Raw genomic sequence first — 23236 nt, forward strand, 5'->3', positions numbered from 1 at the left:
GATTGGTGGTAGATGTTAGCTCAGGGTTAATCTTCTTCTTCTTCAAAAAGAAAAAAGAATAAAAGGTTAAGAAAATGTCTCATGTTTATTCATTGCCAACTGAACACTGCCTTAGCCCAGCATTCAAATGAGACCCTTTGAAATACAGTCTCAGTATTATTTTTATAACTCTCTTCACTGTGACTATCTTAAACACACTTTAATCACACTGTACATTCCAGAACGTTTTCTTGGACTCCATGAACTTGCTCATGTCCGTGTCTAAAATATACTCCCCTCCCCCACATTCTCACTTATACAAATCTAATGTCTCTTTTCCAAGGCCCAACTTACTACCTTTACTATTACTTTCCAAACCCCACCAAACTGGATGTAATCTCTCCCTAAGAAGTTAATGAGCCCAGATGATTAGTCAACCAGGGAACAATTGAAAAGGAAGGGGGAAAGATGATATGCTCAGTTTAAAACATGTGGCATTTAAAAGTAACCGGAATAGCCTAAAGAAATTCAGACGTACATGACCAGAAAATGGGTGAGCTACCTCAGATAAAAATGTAAAGAGAGAGTAGGACCAACAATTACTCCTAGGGAAGCATCTGTTATTAGGTGGTAGCAAAAGGGACAAATAAAAAATACACAGAAAATATGGTCAGAAACACAGAAAGAGAACCATGACGTAGCCTCCAGAACACTAAGAAAGAAGAAAACTTTGAAGGAGAAGTAGTAAGATAATATTAACGGTGACAGCATGTTCAAAGAGAAAGAGAACTAAGCAGAGGTATGAAGAACAACAAAGCATGGAGCATGGAGAGAGTAGTTTCAACAGCATGGTGAAGATAGGGTCCCAACGACGTTTATCAAATTTCAACAAATATTTAATGAGTACCTCCTATGGCCAAATACTAGGTTTAGGAAGGAACAGGCTAGAATTAACAATGGACATATACTAAAGGTTGGAGAAGGTAGGATGTAAAAGGAAGGAAAGAAGTCTATAACTGTTATCTAAATGGGTTCTCACCAGAAGATAAGAAGATTCATCCTGTGTGATCTGAGTCTAGGAGGAAGATAAAATATAAGGAAAATTCAAGTTGGCGTCTAGCACTGATTTTCCCATTAATAAATACATATTAAGGCATAAGAGTTATAATACATTTTTAAAACAAAAGTATTAGTTTTTGTAATCTGGTTTAAAATTGTATTACAAAATAATGAAATACAAGGCTACCTTATGTTTTTAAGACGTTATTTCTGGACAACTCTGCACATTATTTTAAGATGTTAAATAATCCTTACAAGATTGCTTGATGTTTAGCAGAAGGCCTCTTGCTGAGGCACAAGAGAACCTGAAAAGTTCAAGTTATGGCCAGAGCAAAATTAGGTGTAATCTGGTATGTTTATTAAAGTAATTGGAGCTGGATTAACAGTAAGAACAATGTCCAGGTGTTTTGCACATTGCTCTGCCTATTCAAACATCATTTTCACTCAAAAACTACTGACTACTTTTTCCTTCCTAATCCCCTCTCCTGCCTCATTTTCCTTCTTAACTGAATATGAAAAGTAGAGTATCACTAATGTGAACATTACTTTATATGCCATTATTGCAAGTAATTTATGCTATTATTGATGCAATATGATATGAACGGTAATGAGTTCCCAGTATTACATTGCTTACAGAATGGTACTCTGCTCTAATTATTATCTTATGAAAATATTCTTCACAAAATTAAATTCTACAATGGTTGACATCAGCATCATGGTGGAGTTGTTCTCTTTGTCTTCCACCTCTCAGTTATAACCAGTAGGACATACATGGACCAACAAAGGACTCCCTGCACAGCACACACGAATGCCTGAGAGATCCATACATCTATGCATCTGAGGTGGGTGGACTGGACCTCTTAGAGGTGGTGTAAGCATGGGAGCAGCAGCAGCAGTTCCCGAGACCAGAGGCTCCAGGAACTGAGGTAACACCCAGGAGTCCAGGCAGCCCACGTTCCTGGAGGTGCCAGGAATCATTGCAGGCTTATGACCAGAAGCTCTGGGAACCATGATAATACGTGTGACCCAGGCCCCTCCCCCTTGCCCAGAGGTGGCATCTCCAACACTGATCCTCCAGCAGCTGAGGCTGCGCCCAAGACACAGATACTCTCCACAATGGTGGCAATGCCCGTGACATGAGGTTCTAAGAAGCACGGTAGCACTAGAGAACAGAGGCTGCAAGAGCCACAGCGGCACTTGTGGCGCAGTCCCTGTCCCTCTCCCTCCCCCAGCAGCGGTGGGTGGTACTTGCAACCTGAGGCTTCAGGAAATACAGTGGTGCCCCTCACCCAGTTCCCTCCCCATTGACCAGCGGTGGCGCTTCCAACACTGGCCATTCCAGCAGCAAGGGCTGCATCCAAGACCCCAAGACCCCCAGCAGCAGAGGCAGTGCCCATGACCTGATGTTCCAGAAACTGCACAGGTGCAAGAGAGCAGAGGCTTCAGGAGCTCCACTGGCATTTGTGACCCAGGTACCTCTACCCCCATGGTGGTAGTGGTGTCACCCACAACCCCAGTCCACCTAGGAGCAGTGTCCCTGGCAGCAACGTTGCCAGCAGCCCTAGATAACCTTGGAGAAGCAGCACAGGTGGCACATGCAACAGCAGCACCCAAGCCCAGGCAGAGCCCACAGAGAGCCAGGTAACAGCAAGAGTGCAGCCCATGATCCTGGTCCCCCCAGCTGCACAAGTGCCCACAACTTCAACCCCCCACGCACAGAAGTAGCACCTGCAGATCCTAAAACTTGGATGTGGCAGAGGTGCCTGTAACCCTGGCTGCTGCCCCATTCCTCCTCCCCCGACCACCATAGTGGGGTAACCCATGATACAGGCAACCCCAGAAGCAGCAGAGGTGCTGGCAGTCCAGTGATGCCAGTGGTGACATCCATGACTGCAGTGACATCATAAGCAACAAGGCACCAGCAGCTTCAGAGGCACAGCAGCACAACGAGGCACTGACAATGCTTCTGGAAGATGCAGAGAAGGGGGAAAAGTGTAGGCTCTCAAATACAACGTGAAGCAGCTCAGAATCAAAGTAAACAGAGCCTTACTCAAGTAAGAAAAGTGTTTTCTACCACAAATGTGCTAGCAGAGGAACAACTCATGAAGTACCATGAAGCACTACAGTAACACAGTAGCACAAAAAGAAAATGACAACTCTCTAGAAACCAAACTTGAAACTATGGAAGACTGCAATCTAACTAACAGAGAATTCAAAAGAGCTGTCATGAAGAAACTCAGTGAGTTACAAGAAAATTCAGAAAGACAGTTCAATAAGTTCAAGAGTAAAATTAATGAACAGAAAGAGTATTTCACCAAAGGGACTGAAACTCTAAAAAAGCCCCACAAATTCTGGAGCTGAAGAACACAATCTTCCTCACCAAAAAAAAGAAAGAAAGGAAAGAAAAAAGAAATACTAGCTGAGAACTTCCTAAACCTGGGGTAAGAACTGGATACATAAGTACATGAGGCTACCAAACCACCTAATTATCTCAATGCAAAAGACCCTCTGCAAGGAACATTATATTAAAACTGTCATAAGTCAATGACAAAGAAAAAAATATTAAGGGTGGCCAGAGAGAAGAAAATAACTCCCAAAGGAACCCCCATTAGGCTATCAGCAGCTTTCTCAGCAGAAACTCTATAGGCTAGGAGAGAATGGAATGATATATTCAAAATACTAAAAGATAAAAGCTGTCAGGCAAGAACACTCTATCCAGCAAAGTTATCCTTCAGATAAGGAGAAATAAAGGCTTTGCTGGACAAATAAAAGCTGAGGGAGTTCTTCCACTAGAACTGCCTCATAAGAAATGTTGAAAGGAGCCCTCTTATCTGAAACAAAAAGGCAAAGGTATATAATGCTTTGAGTAAGGTAATAAATAGACAGAATCAGAAAATTGCAACACTATATCAGAATAGGTTAGTCAACACTTAATTATAACATAAAGGCTAAAGGGAAAGAAAGCATTAAAAACAACTATAAGCACTTTGATTTGATAACAAACTCACAATACAAAAAGGGATACTTTGTGACAACAAAAACGTAGAAGGGGAAGAGGAAAAGGACAGAACCTGTACAGGCAAATGGAGACAAGATGCTATCATCAGAAAAAGGACTACCTCACCTATTAGACCTTTTATACAAACTTCATGGTGACCATGAAACAAAAATTCAGAGTAAAGTCACAAAACATAAAAAATGAGGAAACTGAGAAACACATCACAGAAAACGAAGACTGAAATGGCAGACAGAAACACAATGAAAAAGAAACAATGGAAATATAGAACAAGAAGAAAACACAAGATAAAATGGAAATATGAAGCCCTCGTACATCTATAATCACCCTAAATGTAAATGGATTGAGTTCACCAATCAAAATCCACAGAGCAGCTGGATAGATTAAAAAACAAGACCCAATAATATGCTGCCTCCAGGAGACCTATCTCAGCTCTAATGACAAACACAGGCTCAGAGTGAAGGAATGGAAGATGATAGTCCAAGAAAATGGCAACCAAAAGAAAGTGGGTGTAGTTGTACTTATATCAGACAAAATAGATTTCAAGCCAAAAAAAATAACAAGAGACAAAGATGGACATCGTGTAATGATAAAGGGGACATTCCACTAAGAAGACATAACATTTATTAATACATATGCACCTAACATAAGAGAATCAAAGTATACAAAGCAACTATTAACAGACCTAAAAGGAGAAGTTGACAGCAACACAGTAATACTAGGGCACTTTAACACCCCACTAACATCACTGGATAGACCATCCAGAAAGAGAATCAACAAGAAAACATTGGCCTTAAATGAAAACCTAGACCAGAAGGACTTAATAGATATATATAGGACATTCCATCCAAAAGCAGAGGAATAAACATTCTTCTCAAGTGCACATGGAACATTCTCAAAGACAGACTATATGTTGGGAAACAAAACAAGTCTCAATAATTTAAGAAGACTGAAATCATATCAAGCATCTTTTCTGAGCACAATGGTATGAAACTAGAAATCAACCATAGGAAGAAAGCTGGAAAAGTCATAAATATATAAAGACTAAACAATATGCTACTGAACAACTATTGGATCAATGGAGAAATCAAAGGAGAAGTCAAAAAATACCTGGAGACAAATGAAAATGAAAACACAACATACCAAAATCTATGTGATGCACCAAAAGCAGTACTAAGAGAGAAGTATACAGCAGTACAGGCTCAAGAAACAAGAAAAGTCGCAAATAAACACTCTAAGGCTACACCTGAAAGAATTAGAAAAAGAAGAACAAATGAAGCCAAAGTCAGTACAAGGAAGGAAATAATAAAATAAGACTGGAAATAAATGAAATAAAAGCTAAAAAGACAATAGAAAAGATCAATGAAACTAAGACCTGGTTCTTTGAAAATATAAACAAAACTGGCAAACTCTCAGCTAGATTCACTAAGAAAAAAAGAAAAAGGGCTCAAATAAATAAAATCAGAAATGAAAGAGGAGAAATTTCAACAGATACTACCGAAATACAAAAGATTAAGAGACTACCAAGAAAAGCTATATGCCAACAAACTGGAAAATCTAGGGGAAATGGATAAATCCTTAGAATCATACAACCTGCCAAAACTGAACCACGAAGAAATAGAGAATTTGAATAGACCAATCACAAGTAAAGATATTGAAACAGTAATCAAAAACCTCCCAAAAAACAAAAGTCCAGGACCAGATGGCTTCTCTGGTGAATTCTACCAAACATTCAAAGAAGATTTAATACCTATCCCTCTCAAACTCTTCCAAATAATTGAAGAGGTAGGATGCTTCCTAACTCATATTACAAGGTCAACCTTGCCCAGATACCAAAATCAAACAAGGATGACACAAAAAAGGAAAATTACATGACAATGTCCCTAATGAACAGAGACAGAAAAATCCTCAATAAAATACTAGCAAATTGAATACAATACATTAAAAGGATCAAACACCATGATCCTTTAGGATTTATTCCAGGGATGCAGGGGTGGTTCAACATCTGCAAATCAGTCAATGTAATACACCACATTAACAAAATAAAGAATAAGTCACATGACCATCTCAATAGATGCAGAGAAAGCATTTGACAAGATTCAACACCCATTTATGATAAAAATTCTCAATAAAATGGATATAGAAGGAAAGCAGCTCAACATAATAAAGGCCATATACAACAAACCCACAGCCAACAGTATACTCAACAGTAAGAAAGTGAAAGCTATGCCTTTAACAACAGGAACAGGACAAGGATGCCCACTCTTGCCAGTCTTATTCAACATAGTATTGGAAGTCCTAGTCAGAGCAATTAGGCAAGAAACAGAAATAAAAGGTATACAAATTGGAAAGGAAGAAGTAAAACTGTCACTATTTGTGGATGACATGATTCCATATACAGAAAATCCTAAAGAATCCACCAAAAAATTATTAGAAATAATTAACCAATACAGTAAAGTTGCAGGGTACAAAATCAATACACAAAAATCAGTCTCATTTCTATACATGAACAATGAGCTAGTAGAAAGAGAAATCAACAATACAATCCCATTTATAACCACAACAAAAAGAATAAAATACCTAGGAATAAATTTAGCCAAGGAAGTGAAAGACCTGTACACGAAAAACTATAAGACACTGTTGAAAGAAACTGAAGAAGACATAAAGAAATGGAAAGATATTCCATGCTCATGGACTGGAAGAATAAACATAGTTAAAATGTCCATACTACCAGAAGCAATCTATAGATTCAATGCAATCCCAATGAAATTTTTCACAGAACTAGAACAAGGAATCCTAAAATTTATATGGAACAACAGAAGACCTCGAATTGCCAAGGCAATCCCAAGAAAAAAGAACATAGCTGCAGGTATCACTCTCTCTGATTTCAAATTATACTACAAAGCTAGAGTAATCAAAACAGCATGGTACTGGCAGAAAAACAGACACACAGATCAATGGAACTGAATTGAGAGGCCAGAAATAAACCCACACATCTATGGATAGCTAGTTTTCAACAAAGAAGCCAAGAACATACAATGAGAAAGAAAAGTCTCTTCCATAAACAGTGTTGGGAAAACTGGACAGCCACATGCAAAAGAATGAAAGTAGACCATTATCTTACACCACACATAAAAATTAACTCAAAATGGATTAAAGACTTCAATGTAAGACCTGAAACCATAAAACTCTTAGAAGAAAACATAGGCGGTACGCTCTTTGACACTGGTGTTAGCAGTATCTTTTTGAATATCATATCTCCTTACACAAGGGAAACAAAATAAAAAATAAACAAATGGGACTATATCAAACTAAAAAGCTTCTGCAAAGCAAAGGAAACCATCACCAAAACAAAAAGGCAACCTACCAATTGAGAGAAAATATTTGCAAACTATATATCCAATAAGGGGTTAGTACCAAAAACATACAAGGAACTCATACAACTCAAAAACAGAAAAACAAACAACTCAATTAAAAAATGGGGAGAGGAACTGAACAGACATTTTTCCAAAGATATACAGATGACCACCAGGCACATAAAAAGATGTTCAGAATCACTAATTATTAGGGAGATGCAAATCAAAACCACAATGAGATATCACCTCACACCCATCAGAATGTCCTTAATTAACAAGATAAGAAATAACAAGCGTTGGAGAGGATGTAGGAAAAAGGGAACCCTCATACACTGCTGGTGGGAGTGCAAACTGGTGCAGCCCCGATGGAAACAGTATGGAGATTTCACAAAAATATAAAAATAGAAATACCATGTGATCCAGGTATTCCACTTCTGGTTATTTATCCAGAGAACACAAAAACACTAATTGGAAAAGATACATGCATCCCTATGTCATTGCAGCATCATTCACAATAGCCAAGACTTGGCAGCAACCTAAGTGCCCAATGGATGAATGGATAAAGATGTGGTATATACATATATACAATGGAATACTACTCAACTATAAAAAAGATGAAATCTTGCCATCTGCAACAACATAGATGGAACTTGAGGGTATTATGCTAAGTGAAATGTCAGATGAAGAAAGATAATTACCATAAGAATTCACTCATATGTGGAAGATAAACAAAAAAACAAATACATAGACACAGAGAATAGATTGGTGGTGACCAGAGGGAGATGGGATGCAGGGAGGGCAAAATCAATAAAGGGGCACATGTGTGTGTTCATGGGTGGCAACTAGACTTTTGGTGGTGAACATGATGCAGTCTATACAGAAGTCAAAATATAATGATGTGCACCTGAAATTTATATAACGTTATAAACCAACGTGACCTCAAATAAAAAAGTAGATAATAAAAATAAATTAAAAAAATTAAATTCTGCAGATTTATTGACTGTCAAAATAGAAGCTGTCATCAAGTGACTGTCCAAAGAACCTACAGAAGCATTCAGCATGGCAGCACGTGTGTTAGGATATGCATGGGAAGGGGATAAATAACTACTACTATTTATCAATTCATGGGGCATTATTAGTTACATAAATTGTATCCAACTTAATTGTTTGAGAATCCAGAACTTCCAATTACGTTAATAAACATACTAGATTACATCTAATTTTGCTCTGGCCACAATATCAACTCAACACTGATGAAATTTTAGAACATGATTAATTTATGAGTGTTTTCCAGGAATGAAATAATGACATCAAGGTCATACTTCAAGGGCAGATTTTGTTAAATGCATTAAATCAGACTGCAGCATCCATGGAAAGGAAGTGACTACATGAAGTGACACCAAATGTATAATTTCATATTGTAGTTAAAATGTTTTTCTTCATTAATCTGCACGAGTTTTGTAATCTGCATTAAAGAGTTGGCATTAAAATTCAGATTTATGGGCCAGCCCAGGGGCAGAGTGGTTGGGCTCATGCACTCCACTTCAGCAGCCTGGGGTTCAGGGATTTGGATCCCAGGCAGGGACCTACATACCACTCATCAAGCCATGTGTGGTGGTGTCCCACATACAAAATAGAGGAAGAGTGGCACAGATGTTAGCTCAGAGCCGATCTTCCTCACACAAAAAAATTCAGATTTAACAGACAAGTATGTGCCCTTTGCTCAGTAAATTCTAGTCAAGGCTCACCTTCTGCAGTCCTCCACTCATACCTACACCTGTGGTCTACTCTACACTCATTGCTTCAAGATGTTTGTACCTTTAATTGTGATGAACAGTGATAATACGGTACCCTCGTTACTATAGTCTCTACATCGAATGTGACAATTCAGAAAACTATGGGTCTCATGGGACCAAGGTAACTAAACTCTTATAGAAGCCAGTCTTTTTTAATACAATAAAATACAATAAATACTACAATAAAATAAAAATTGTGTTAACTTACTTTCACTAGATACTTGCTGGCGTTTCAGCCTGAGTCTATATTTTTCATTTTCTTCAAGCATTCTAGAAATGACTTTGTATACTCTATTCCATGCTAAAACCTTAAAAAGATAAGCACAGTTAAGGAATACTGAGTAGAGAAGCTGGAATACATTTTGATGGAAGGAACTGGGAGTGACTCAACTGTGTTGCATGTCAATGTTTTTTATTATAAAGCAATATTAGCACTTAGAGACCTAAAATGTAACTGTAATTGTTTTCTCATCATCACTGAATTCTCTGGTCTCTTTTCCCAACTTCCTAGCATTTCCTCTCTGTGGTATTTAAATTAACCGCCCTGGATGAAGTTTCCTTTCAAAGGCACTCTCTATAAAGTCCTGCCTAAATGGTTCCAACACATTCAGTTTTGTTTGGAAAGGTAACAAAAACAGTGAATTCCTATTCCTATGTCTAAACCACTGGGCAATGATTTGATTTTTTGACGTATCTATTCTAGTCAAGAATTAAACCTTTCTCCTAGGACATACCAAAGCAAAATTACTAGAGAGCACGAATATACTAAAATAGAAAGAATGAGGACTATGGAAGCAAACAGATCTAGGCTCAAGTTCTGGCTTTGCCACTTACCAGTTGCTTGACATTGGGCAAGCACTTTAATCTCATCTAGGAATAACTTCATACACTGGATTATTAGAATTTTGAAAAATATATGTAAAGCACTTACCCCCAGCGTCTGGCACACAGAAGTTATAAGTAAATATTAGCTACTGCTCTTTTCTCCTCATCCAAGAGGAAGTGGTTCTTGGAAGAAATATTTCTTAGTACAGTGAGGAGATTAGACGATCACTCAAAATACACGCACTGCAAGGATTAGTCACCTTACATGCTATTCTATACTATCCATGGATTATAAATCAAACAAACTTGAAGCTCAGAAACAATATGCTTTTATGTGCCATTACCAACCAACAATTTCTTTAAATTGAAGTATAAAATGTATGGTGGAAAACCAAGATTGGTAGAGCAACTGAGGCCGAATATGTTTAAAACACTCAAGTTCCCATGACATCTGGACCACCAGAGGTGGAAATGATTCAGCAGTAAAGGCTCACCCTTGTCCGCTTTCCTGCTAGAAACTTAATGTATAGCCCTGGTCTTTAAAAGAGCAACATGACACCAATACAGATACATTCTTCTTCTCTGTGAAATCCATGATTTTCTTCTTATATTACACTATTTATGAGAATTTATTCTCTTCTATGGAACATATATTTCCATGCTTTGAAAAATCTTCCAGTGGGTTACAGTTGGATTAAAATGTGTTTTATACCTCGAACACTAAAACGACTATTCTTCATGGTTAATAAATATTTCCAAACCCGGTTTCATTTCTGCTAAATCAATTGTATTTTCTCATTTCAGTAAATTTAATGTTTCAAAAGACGGAGCTATTTTTACTGTCTTGAGTTTCTTCACATATTTGTATTTAGAGAGGTTAATCTAAAATTCAGATATTGCTCATTCCCCTTTACAATGATATACCTTTTTCTTTTTCTTCATTATTTTGGAAGCTTCATTCAAAGGTATCGGAAAATCAAACTTTTTAGCTAAATTCTTCTGAGTTAAACCTAATTTTAAAAAAAAAAAGAATGAGAAGGTAAAATATCAAGGTCAACACATATTCACCGTCCTGAGAATGGAGGCAATTATAAATGTCTCCTGAGCTGTCTTTGAGGACTTCTACATTTGTTGGTATATTTCTGATCATTTGACAATAACAGTTTCCAAAATAGCTAATACTATGCTGGGGGGAAACAAGCAACGAAACTAGAGATAAACTACCTTGGAAGTGCCTAGAAAATCTCCTTCCTTTTCTGATTTGAAAGGTGAGTCCCTAAAAGGCCAGCAATAGAGTAAACAAATGCCAGAAACCACATCTTGCCCCAGTCAACCTCTACAGTCTCCTTTCTTCTCAACTTCAGATACACATCATACTTCTAACTACACAAAACACCTTGTTCCTACCCTCTCAGCCTTTGCACATGCTGTTCTATCTGGCTTTGACACACTGTGTGCATGCACATGCACACACACACACACACCTGGCAGGCAAATTTCTACCTGCTCTTCCAGAAAGCTTCCCATCACCTCTTCTCTACAGACTTCCTTCAAACACACACAGCCCCACACACAGCACTGGCTCCAGGAACACCTTGTTCACAGCACTTAGTACACTTTTATTCCATGTGTTTATAATGCATTTCCTCCACTAAGCTGTGACCTTCTGGAGGGCAATGGCCACGTGTGCCTTATGCATCTTTCTATCCACTAAACACTTTTATCAATAAAAGGAAGAATAAAAATAAATAAATAAAATTCCCTGCTCAAAAAAAAGTATAAAAAGAACAAAGAAAGCATATGTAAGAAATTATAAAGTTTTATCTTTACTATTTATTTTTATTTATTAATGAGTAAGAGACTAGAAAAACAAAATATCTCATTAATAAATCAAAATCCTGTTTTTTAACAAAATGGACAAAACACTGGCTAACTTTATCAAGAAAAAGGGAGACAGCACATACATACACAAAAAGAAATGACAAGAGGGACATAACCATTGAAACACAAGAAATTTTCCAAAACCATAAGACACTACTTTGCAGACCTTTATACAAATAAATTTGGAAACCTGGATGGAACAAATAATTTCCTAGGGAAATACAGATGAGCAAAATTGACCCATTAGAGTTAGAAAGCTTAAAGAGACCAATTTCCATGGGAGATATATAGAAAGTTTTTAAGGAATTAGCTCACAAAAAGCACTAGGCCCAGACGGTTTCACAGAAGAATTCCAACAAATCTTCAAACACCAGGTAGTCCCAATGTTCTATTAATTATTCCAGAGCACTGAAAAGGAGGGAAAAGTTCCTAATTCCTCTTATGAAGTAAGTATAACTCTAATAATACCTAAACTAGATGAAGTACAAAGAGAAAAAAAACTACAGATCACTCTCTCATGAATACCACTGCAAAAATTCTAAACAAATTATTAGCAGAGTCCAACACTACTTTAAGAAAATAATACATCATAACCAAGTAGGATTTATTTCAGGAATGCAAGGTTCGTTCAATATTAGGAAATCCATTTGTATTACGTGCCATATTAATAAAACTAAGGAAAAATGTTTATCTCCATATATCTGAGAAAGCTTTTGGCAAAATTCAACACCCATTAATGATAAAAACACTGAATAAAATAAAAATTGAGGGATACTTTTTAATATCTTAAATATATATGCCTTAGAGCTAAAGCCAATACCTTATTTAATGGGGAACACAAGAGGCATTTCCCCTAAGGTCAGAAACAAGGCAAGGATGCCTACAATCTCCACTACTATTCCATAATTGCGCTTGAGGTATTAGCCAATGCAATAAAAAAAAAAAAAATCTATTGCAGGCATAAGAATGGGTAAAAAAGAAATAAAATTATCCTTATTTACAAATAATAGTATATCTGAAAAATTATGTGTCAACAATAAAACTGACTCATAAAAGAATTCAGTGAAGTACTAGGATCTAAGATTAACATACAAAAATCAATAGGCTAAGTGAAAGAGGCCAACCAGGAAAGCTCACATATTGTATGCTTCCATTTATATGAAATGTCTAGAATAGGCAAATCTATAGAGTCAGAAAGTAATTTAGTGCTTGCATGGGGCTAGGGTTGGGGGGAGGGGACAGAGCAAGGGGGAACAGTGAATGCTAATGGTACAGGGTTTCTTTGGGGGGTAATAAAAATGTTCCAAAACTGATTGTGGTGATGATTGCACACTTCTGTAAAAAACACTAAATTGTGTAATAGGTGAGTTGAAAGGATTCTGAATTATATCTCAATAACGCTATTTAAAAAAAAAAAAGCACAGGTGGGCCCTCTTTCAAAGGCAGGCAGGAGTTTTTGGAATAATGGAAATGCTTTGCATCTTGTTTGTGGTGGTATGTCACTAGAGTATATAACCTTGTCAAAACCCCTCAAAATGTACGTAAACCAATCCTAAACAAAGTCGACTTTTTCTAAAGATGGAGAAGCGTCACATCCACAAACAGTAAACATTTGGAGGACATGACGGAGGAGGAAGGCCGATTTACTACAGCGGAGACGACCAAAGGCCTAGGAAGACACTGAACAGGATTATGTAAAACCTATAGAGGGACAAGTTTTAAATACACACATTCCAGAAAGACACAAACGTAGACTGAACACACGGAGAGCCATCCTCCGTTCTTAGAGAGGCCAGCTCCCCTTAAGCTCATCGCCAAGTCAGCGGCCCCGAGGGAACACAGCGCGCCAGGCCGCATCACGCCGGGCCTCGGGGCTGCGTCCGCCCCGTCCGTCTCCGCCTCGTCTCACACGACAGCGCCCGCCCCTCGCGCCCCTCCTCGGGCTGTCCTCCAGCCCCAGCGCGGCAGGGGCGACCTGGGGCCCGGCCTGGCCGCCCTCAGGGTTGCGGCCCGACCCAGGGCTGAGGGGAGGCCAAGGGCGGAGAAGCCCACCGCGCCCACCCGCCCCCCTGTCCCCCTGTCCCCGCCGCCCCTTCGCGCCACCTGCACGTGCCACCGGCGCGGGGCTGCTCTGCGCGCTCGACGCCCGCTCGTCCGAGGGGGCCGCGGGGGGCCTGGGCCCGGGGCCGGGGGGCCGCCCTCCACCATCCGGCGCGCCCGCCCGGCTGCATGTGGCCCCGAGCCCCGGGCTCCGGCGGCCGCCCAGCTGCAGCACACCGCCACACCGGTGCGCGCCGAAGCGGGCCACGTAGACGCAGGCCGCCGGAGGCCGCGTCCGCCCCCCGCCAGCCGCCGCCATCGCCGTCGCCGTCGCCGTGCGGTCTGTACCGCAGCCGCGCCAAGGCCCTCAGTCGCCGGGGCACCGTCCGCAGCGGGGGCGGGGCGGGGCGCGGGGCCGGACCACTGGTGGGGGAGAGGGGGTAGATGAGGGGCCGGACCACTGTGTGTGTGTGTGGAGGGGGCGTGCTTAGGGGACAGAATCCTGTGAGGAGAAGGGGAGAGGGGAGGCGGGCTGGGGGCCAGCCCAGTGTGGGGGAGGGAGGGTAGATGAGGGGCCGGACCACTGTGTGTGGGGGCCGCTGAGGGGCCAGACCCCTGTGAGGAGGGGGCTGGACCACTGTATGTGGGGTGGGCTGGGGGCCGGACCACTGTATGTGTGGGGGGCGTAGCTGAGGGGTCAGACCACTGTGAGCAGGAGGGTGGACCACTATACTTGGGGGCAGGCGGGGGGCTGGACTACTGTGTGTGGAGGGGAGCTGAGGGGTGCGACCACTGTATGGGGGGGGCGGGCTGGGTACTGGACCAGTGTGGGGAGTGAGTGGTAGATGAGGAGATGGACCACCACAGGCGGGGAGCTGAAGAGACGGACCGTGTGTGGGTCTGTTGTGTGGACAGTGGGGGAGTGGACCGCCGTGTGTATGGTGGCCAGGGAGAGGAAGGGCTGAGACAGGACCACTTGGGGGGGGGGGGGGGCGGGGGGGGGGGACGGGGGGGGGGGGTGGCAGATGAGGGGACAGACCACTGGAGAGGGGAGCTGAAGGGACAGACCACTGGAGATGCGGGAAGGGGTCCTGCTGGGGGCTGGAAAGTGGACCAATCTGAGGGAGGTGACAGACCACTGTCGGGCCTGGGAGGTAGGGGCTGGATCACTGTGTGCCTTGTACTGGGTGAGGGGCGAGCTGGGGAGCAGGACAAGTGCGCATGTGTGGGGCAGGCAGGGTGGGGAAGGAATGAGGGATGGGGGAGGAGGTGGGGAAGTGAGAGACCCCCGTCTGGCATATGTTGGTCCTGGGTGTGGTCCTCAACACCCTGCACAGAGAGGACTTGGGGCTGAAGCCCATCATGGTTCAGCTACTAACCAGCTGGGTTATTTGAGCAAGCCACTTTCCCTCTCTGAGCCTTGTTTCTTCAGATGTAAACTCAGGATAACTGGGTGGTTAAGATAAATCAAAATAAGGGGTATTAAGCATCGGCACATAGTAAGAGGTAGTTTCCTTAGACTTAATTTTCACTTCACATTTATTAAGCACTTACTCTGTGAAGTGTGTACCATAATATCTTTATGTATACTTTACAAATAGCTTTCCCATAGACCATCTTGTTAAATCCATGCAGCATTTTACAGCAGAGGAACTGAGCCTCCAAAATGTGGAGGGACTTCCCCAAAGTCATAGGCAGTGACAGAGACATACTTTCTTAAAATAAACTTTTAAAAATTGAGTTAGAAATATGTGTAGAAAAGGGCACCAATTCTCAGTATGTGAATAGATGAATTTTCACACAGTGAACAGACCCATGTAATATCCTCCCAGGTTAAGAAGCACCACAGAAGCACCTCGTGTCCCTGGCCAGCCCCATCCCTCTCCTCTCTTTCCTGGTTTCAAACAGCCTCAGTTTAGCTTTGTCCCTTGGGTTTGACTTCTTTGACTCAAGTTATGTTTGTGAGAAACACGCTATTGTGTGGATTTGTACCTCATTTGTATATACTACCCTCTATTCATCCATTCCATTCTTGATAGACATTTTATTATTTCCAATTTGAGACCCTTATTAATACTGCTGCTAGGAACATTCCTATGTGTATCTTTTGTTGAACATATGCTATAAAGTATATCCACCTTAGCGTGGAATTGTTTAGGATATTCATATGTTCAGCTTTAGTAACTACTAACAAGCAAGTACTCAAAATGGTTCTACCAGCCAAGTATGGAAATTCCAGTTGCTCCACTGTTCACCTCCACTTGGCATTGTCAGTCTTTTCCATTTTAGCCATTCTGATGGATGTATTAGGGTTCTCCAGAGAAACAGAAGCAGTAAGATGTGTATACATACACACATAGGATATAAATGTATATATATATCTCCATCTATGTGTGGAGACAGAGAGATTTTAAGGAATTGGCTCATACAATTGTGGAGAAAGGCAACTCCAAAATCTTCAGGATAGGCCAGCAGACTGGAGACCCAGGGAAGAGGTGATGCTACAGTTCAAGTCTGAAGGCCATTTGCTGGCAGAACTCCCCTTCGAGGGAAGTCCTTCTTTTTCTATTAAGGCTTTCAACTGATTGGAGGAGGCCCACATTATGGAGGATAATCTGCTTTACTCAGAATTATACTGGTTTAACAGAATAGGAACAGTCTAAGGGAACTCTGGGACAATATCAAGCACACTAACATTTGTATTATATGTGTTCCAGAAGGAGAAGAGAGAGACAAAGGGGCAGAGAATCTATTTGAAGATATAATAGCTGAAAACTTTCCTAACCTAAGGAAGGAAACAGATGTCCAAGTACAGGAAGCACAGAGAGCACCAAACAAAATGGACACCAACAGCCCCACACCAAGACACATTATAATTAAAATGTCCAAAATTAAAGATAAAGAGAGAATCCTCAAAGCAGCAAGAGAAAGGCAACAAGTGACATACAAAGAAAAGCCCATAATGCTATTGGTGGACTTCTCAGCCAAAACTCTACAGGCTAGAAGAGAGTGGCGTGACATATTTAAAATTCTGAAAGGAAAAAACCTCCAGCCAAGAATACTTTATCCAGCAAGGTTATCATTCAGAATGGAAGGAGAGATAAAGAGCTGCCCAGACAAGCAAAAATTAAAGGAATTTATCACCAAGAAACCAGTTCTACAAGAAATGCTGAAGTGACTTATTTAAGTGGGAAAGAAAAGACCACAAATAGGGATAAGAAAATTGTCAAAAAAAAAAAAAAAAAGCCAGGCAATAAAATCACTGATAAAGGCAAAAATCAGTAAAGAGAGCAGATCAACTACCTATGAAGATAATATGTAGATTAAAAGACAAAAGTACTAAAATTACCTATTTCAATGATAAAAGGGTAATGGAAAGACACACACAAAATAAGAGATTAGATATGATTTCAAAAACATAAAATGTGGGAAGAGGGGAGTAAAAGAGTAGAGCTTTTAGAAAGAGGTCAAGCTAAAGATACTATAGACTCAATATAGATTGCTATATACATAGAATATTATAGAGGAACCTCATGGTAATCACAAACCAGAAACCTATAATAAGTAAACAAATAAGTAAGAGGAAAGAAATCAAATATATTACTAAAGAAAGCCATCAAACCACAAGGGAATAGAGCAAGAGAAGAAAGGTACAGAGAAGAACTACTAAAACACCCAGAAAAAAGTAACAAAATGGCAATAAATACATTTTTATCAATAGCTATTTTAAATGTTGATAGACTAAATGCTCCAATCAAAAGACATAGGGTGGCTGATTGGATAAAAAAAAAAAACAAGACCCATATACATGCTGCATACAAGAGACACACTTCAGACCTAAAGACACTCACAACCTGGAAGTGAAAGGATGGAAAAAGATACTCCATGCAAATGGCAAAGAAAAGAAAGCTGGGGTGGCAATACTTATATCAAACAAAATAGACTTCAAAACAAAAACTGTAACAAGAGACAAAGAGGAGCACTACATAATGATAAAGGGAACAATCCAACAAGAGGATATAACACTTATAAATATCTATGCACCCAACATAGGAGCACCTAAATATATAAAGTAATTATTAACAGATATCAAAGGAGAAATAGACAGTAACACAGTAATAGTAGGGGACTTTAACACTCCACTTACACCAATGAATAGATCATCCAAACAGAAGATGAATAAGGAAACATTGGCCTTAAGTGACGGGTTACATCAGATGGACTTAGTAGATATATAGAGAACATTCCATCCAAAAACCTCGGGATACACATTCTTTTCAAATGCACGTGGAACATTCTCCAGGATTGATCACATATTAGGCCTCAAGACAAGTCTCAATAAATCTAAGAAGATCAAAATAATACCAAGCATCTTTTCTGACCACAAAGGTATGAAACTAGAAATCAACTACAGGAAGAAAATCAGAAAACCCACAAAAATGTGGAGAGTAAACAAAATACTACTGAACAATGATTGAGTCAATGAAGAAATCAAAGGAGAAATCAAAAAATACTGGAGACAAATGAAAATGAAAATATGGCATGCCAAAATCTATGTGATACAGCAAAAGTGGTTGTAAGAGGGAAGTTTAATAGCAATTCAGGCCTACCTCAATAAACTAGGAAAATCCCAAAGAAACAACCTAACAGTGCGCCTAAAGGAACTGGAAAAATAAAAACAAACAAAGCCCAAAATCAGCAGAAGGAAGGAAATAATAAAAATCAGATCAGAAATAAATGAAATAGAGACAAAAAAACAATAGAAAAAATTAATGAAACCAAGAGCTGGTTCTTTGAAAAGATAAACAAAATTGACAAAACTTTAGCCAGACTCAGCAAGAAAAAAAGAGAGAAGGCTCAAATAAATCAAATAAGAAATGAAAGAGGAGAAATTACAATGGACACCTCAGAAATACAAAAGATTATAAGAAAATACTATGAAAAGCTATACCCCCCAAAATTGGATAATCTAGAAGAAATGGATAAATTCCTAGAATCATACAACCTTTCAAAACTGGATCAAGAAGAAGTAGAGAATTTGAATAGGCCAGTCACCAGGAATGAGATAGAAACAGTAATCAAAAACCTCCCAAAAAATAAAGTCCAGGACCAGATGGCTTCCCTGGTGAATTTGACCAAAGAAAATTACAGGCCAGTATCACTGATGAACATCGATCCAAAAATCCTCCACAAAATACTAGCAAATCAAATACAACAATACATTTAAAAGATCATACATCATGATCAAGTGGGTTTCATTCCAGGGATGCAGGGATGGTTCAACATCTGCAAATCTATCAACATGATACACCACATTAACAAAATGAAGAATAAAAGTCACATGATCATTTCAACAGATGCAGAGAAAGCATTTAACAAGATACAGCATCCATTTATGATAAAGACTCTAAATAAAATGGGTATAGAAGGAAAATACCTCAACATAATAAAGGCCACATATGCCAAACCCACAGCTAATATTATTCTCAATGGAGACAAACTGAAAACTATCCCTCTCAGAACAAGAACCAGACAAGGATGCCCACTTTCACCACTCGCACTTAACGTAGTATTGGAAGTCCTAGCCAGAGCAATCAGGCAAGAAAAACATTTCTTTTGAGAAGCCAGCTTCCAGTCATATTACTGCTCCTTTGAAATTAACGCATCTTTTTTCCTCTGTCGTTCAGATTTTCTTTCTGTCTTTGCTTTTCACCAGTTTTACCCTGATATGACTGGGTTTGGTTTTCTTTGCATCTATGCTTGAAGCTTGGACTTCAAGTGCTTCTTGAATGTGTGATTTGATACCATTTCTCAGTTTGAGTAAATTCTAGGCCATTCTCTTCAGCTATTGCTTCCATTCCATTTCTTCCCTTCTTTCATGAGACTCCCCTAGACATGTTAAATCTTCTGACTCTGCTCCATAGATCTCTTTCGCTCTTTGTAGTTTCTGTCCTTGTTTCTCTTGATGCTTCTCTCTGGTCACTTTCTACTGACCTGTATACCTGTTCGCTAATCCTCTCTTCAGTACTTTCTAATCTGCTGTTGAGTTCTAAATTTCAGTTATTATGTTTTTTTTCTCTGAAATTTCTATTTTCATTCTGCTGAATTTTCTCCTTCAGAATGTTTTCTAGAATATATTGATCAAACTTATTTTCAATCCCATTATGATAACTGCAACAACCTTTTTTCTCTCTCCTTTATTTTATTTTTTTGCTTATTTGATTTTTGAATCCTGATATTCTGGGGAATTTTTTTAATCAAATGCCAGATGTTGTATAATTAAAATTGTAGAGCTTATTTGAGGGCCCAGATGATATTGCCTTTTTCCACAGGGAATTTCCTTTTGTTTCTGGGAGGCAGGTAAGGTAGGGGGAGTTCATCTTAATCCTATCAGGGATTGAGTTGATTTATAGCTTGGCTTCAGTCTTTATAAAGGCTGGTGTACGTCTTGTTTGGTCTTACTCCTTAGAGTACAGCTCCTCAGGTGTCCCAACTTAAAGTCTAGGGCATTTATGAGGGCCTTCTTGACTGGCCCTTAACTCTAGTTTTTGTCCTTTAAGCCCCACGAGACTGCCTAAGGCTCTGCTCAACTTCTCAGCCTCCAGGCTGCTGCTCATAAGCCAGCAGTATCTTATCTGATGGGGGAAGCCATGCTGAGGACTGAGCCATCTCAGTGCTTCTCTTGTCCCTGAAATCTTGGCCCCTCAAGGTCTTACCACCTCAGTAGCTCTCCAAATCTTTTTGAACAGATTTTTTTTTTTGTTCTAAATCCAGTGTTTGATTTTTTTCTTGGCAGGAGAGACAACAGATCTGACACAAACTAGTTCCCCCTGGCCAGAACAGGGATGTGGCAAATGCAGTGGACTGCATGTACCCAGGTACCTAACACAGTGCCTAACATACAGGCATTCCATGCTCGTTTGTTGTATAAATGAAGAAATAAGTAAACGAATGGTCAGACTAATTATAAAAGGGCAAGAGTAGAAGGAATAAAGGGTGAAAGTCCCACAAGAATCATCTCTTCCACCAAGACCTTTGTGAAGAGCGTGTTTCCTCCTTTCCTGACTCTTCCTCTGTTCCGGCTCCACCCCTGCCCTACATGCAGCCTCCTGCTCACATCTCCCGCACCTCACCTTCTCTATCCCCAGGAAGGGCTCATCGCTTGGTCCCTTGTGTCTTGGAAACCCAAGCAATGTCTTTGGTGTCTGCCAGGCAGGCAGTGGCCTTCTCTGCTCTGTCCTAGCTGCTGGAGATGGTGGTGTTCAGACTTGAGTCCCAAGAACAAGGGTGGATGGCAGTGTCCAATTCCAGTTGGGTCTGTCTGTCAGCACAGCAGTTTCTCTTTACTACGTCACTTGGTGAAGGCAAGCATCCCTTTCCTGTGGCTATGTCTACGTCAAATTCCTATGGAGAAACAGCTATTTATTTCTCTTGTTAGCATAGTTGGGACCAGACCTTTCAAAACAATCCTCTCTCATCTCCCGTCCCACCTTGTGGATGCCATTTCAAAAGAAGCTACCCCTGACATTAAGTGTTTTCCAAAGGATGGCACCAGCTTCCCCAGGTCAGCACCACCGGCCTCCTTTGACGTTAGTCTTCTGATAGGAGAGAGCTTGCTGGCTCACCCTACCACTTACGTAGCCGACATTTCCTCCTACCTGCAGCTGGCAATCTGCCTTCTGTACCAAGAAGTCCCACCTCCACTGTTCCACTGACACGACAAGGTCATTTGCCACTTTTGACCTTGCTTTCCCTCCTTAAAACCCCTCCATGGCCCCCTGTTGCTCTGAGGACACAGTACAATCCTCTTCATGGTCCTTGTAGGGCCCTCTGGGATCTGCCCCCCCACCTCCTCAGCCTCATCTCAGCTCTGCCCTCGGCCTCCAGTGCTACCGAACCTCTTTCAGTTCCTCCAGGTGGGTTATTTGCACCTTATGTGCCTCCTGGAATAAATGTATTACAAATTATAATCGCCCGTTTACAGGCCCAACTCCCCAGCTAGACCCTGGGGACAGGGACCATGTCTAGTTTGCTTTTCATTTGAGTGTTTACTTGCTCGTGCCTATCTCCCTCCCCAGACAACGAATTTGATGAGATCAGGGGCAATGTTTCTGCTCAGCATCGTATCCCCAGCGCACAGCAGCGTGCTCCACACACAGCAAGGCCGAAGGCTCCGACAGCCCCATGTTTCCCTCCGTTCCACCAACTATCTTCTCCTGAACGCTTTCCATGAGCCGAATGGATCTGTGCTAGCATCACAGGGAGTGTGTAATTTGTTCTCACGACCTCGCCATGAGATAAGGACTTCATCCAACTCCGTGGGGACTGTTAGCCTCACTTTACAACAGGAGGTGGAGGCACAGGAGAAGTTCAGGGTCTCAGCCAATGTGACTGCGGGAAAATCCTAGAGCAGAGATTCAAAGCTGGGCAGTGTGGCTCCAGCACCCACGCCCTTAACCCCTGCTGCAGGCTGTCCCCATCACAGCCTCTATCACACTGTGTGGTAGGGGCCCCTCTCCTCCCGCACCGAGCTTCTCTCTGACAGAAACAATTGAACAAAGAGTGAAGAAGTGAATGAATGGCCAGCTCTCAAGGTGAGGAGCCTTTTTAGTTGCTCAGCTAACCTCATCCACCAGGTGGCAGTCACAGCTCCCAGATAAAATTGCCTTTCCCTTTTCCACCCACTTTGAGAAAGAGACAACTCAATTTTTATTTTTAGCAAGGAGTGAGGAGCCTGAATTCAAACCTCGACTCTTTGGGTTGCACTTTTTGAAAATGGCACTTGGAAAAAGTGCCTTTCTAATCCATACACGCTGTGGGGTGAGTGGCCCAGGCTGCTGGTGCCGGGCGCACAGAGAAGTGCAGGGCTTGCCTGGGGGGCGCACTGCATAGGCGGACCAGGGGCAGTTGCATGAGAGGCCATTACAGCCCACAAAAGAGGTGATTGCTCCTGGGCCCCCCACCCCCCATGGAACAGCTGCAGGAGCTGAGAGGACAACCAAAGGCTGCGTATTCGTAGTCATGAATTCCACTTGGCCAGCAGCAGGCTGGGGACATATGGTCCCCCAGGAGATGGCCGCAGATGACTGTCAGAAAAGGGCCTTCCCACCTCATCTGTGCCTCAAATGCTGTTTCTCCACTCTCCACTGGTTCTGCCACAGGCTTCTGGCAGCTTCCACCGTGCCCCTGAGAGTGGAAAGGGTTGGGGGGCTGGAATGGTCCTTGCTGCCAAGCCAGCCTCAACTTTCAAAAAGCTAACCCCGGGACTTCTCCGAGAGAGAAAG

The 23236-nt window shown here is 41.2% G+C and overlaps 1 protein-coding gene across 1 annotated transcript; it reads right to left on the reverse strand.

The window, feature by feature from the left end:
* Positions 1-8852: 8852 nt before the first annotated feature.
* On the reverse strand, positions 8853-14271 carry C7H5orf47 (chromosome 7 C5orf47 homolog). Its single transcript, XM_046667766.1, has 4 exons — positions 13773-14271; positions 10956-11041; positions 9415-9514; positions 8853-8875 (listed from the first exon to the last, which is right to left on the reverse strand). The coding sequence occupies exons 1-4, from the start codon at positions 14269-14271 to the stop codon at positions 8853-8855; spliced, it is 708 nt and encodes a 235-aa protein (XP_046523722.1).
* Positions 14272-23236: the final 8965 nt, after the last annotated feature.

This window comes from Equus quagga, chromosome 7 (assembly GCF_021613505.1).
Source record: "Equus quagga isolate Etosha38 chromosome 7, UCLA_HA_Equagga_1.0, whole genome shotgun sequence".
NCBI lineage: Eukaryota > Metazoa > Chordata > Mammalia > Perissodactyla > Equidae > Equus > Equus quagga.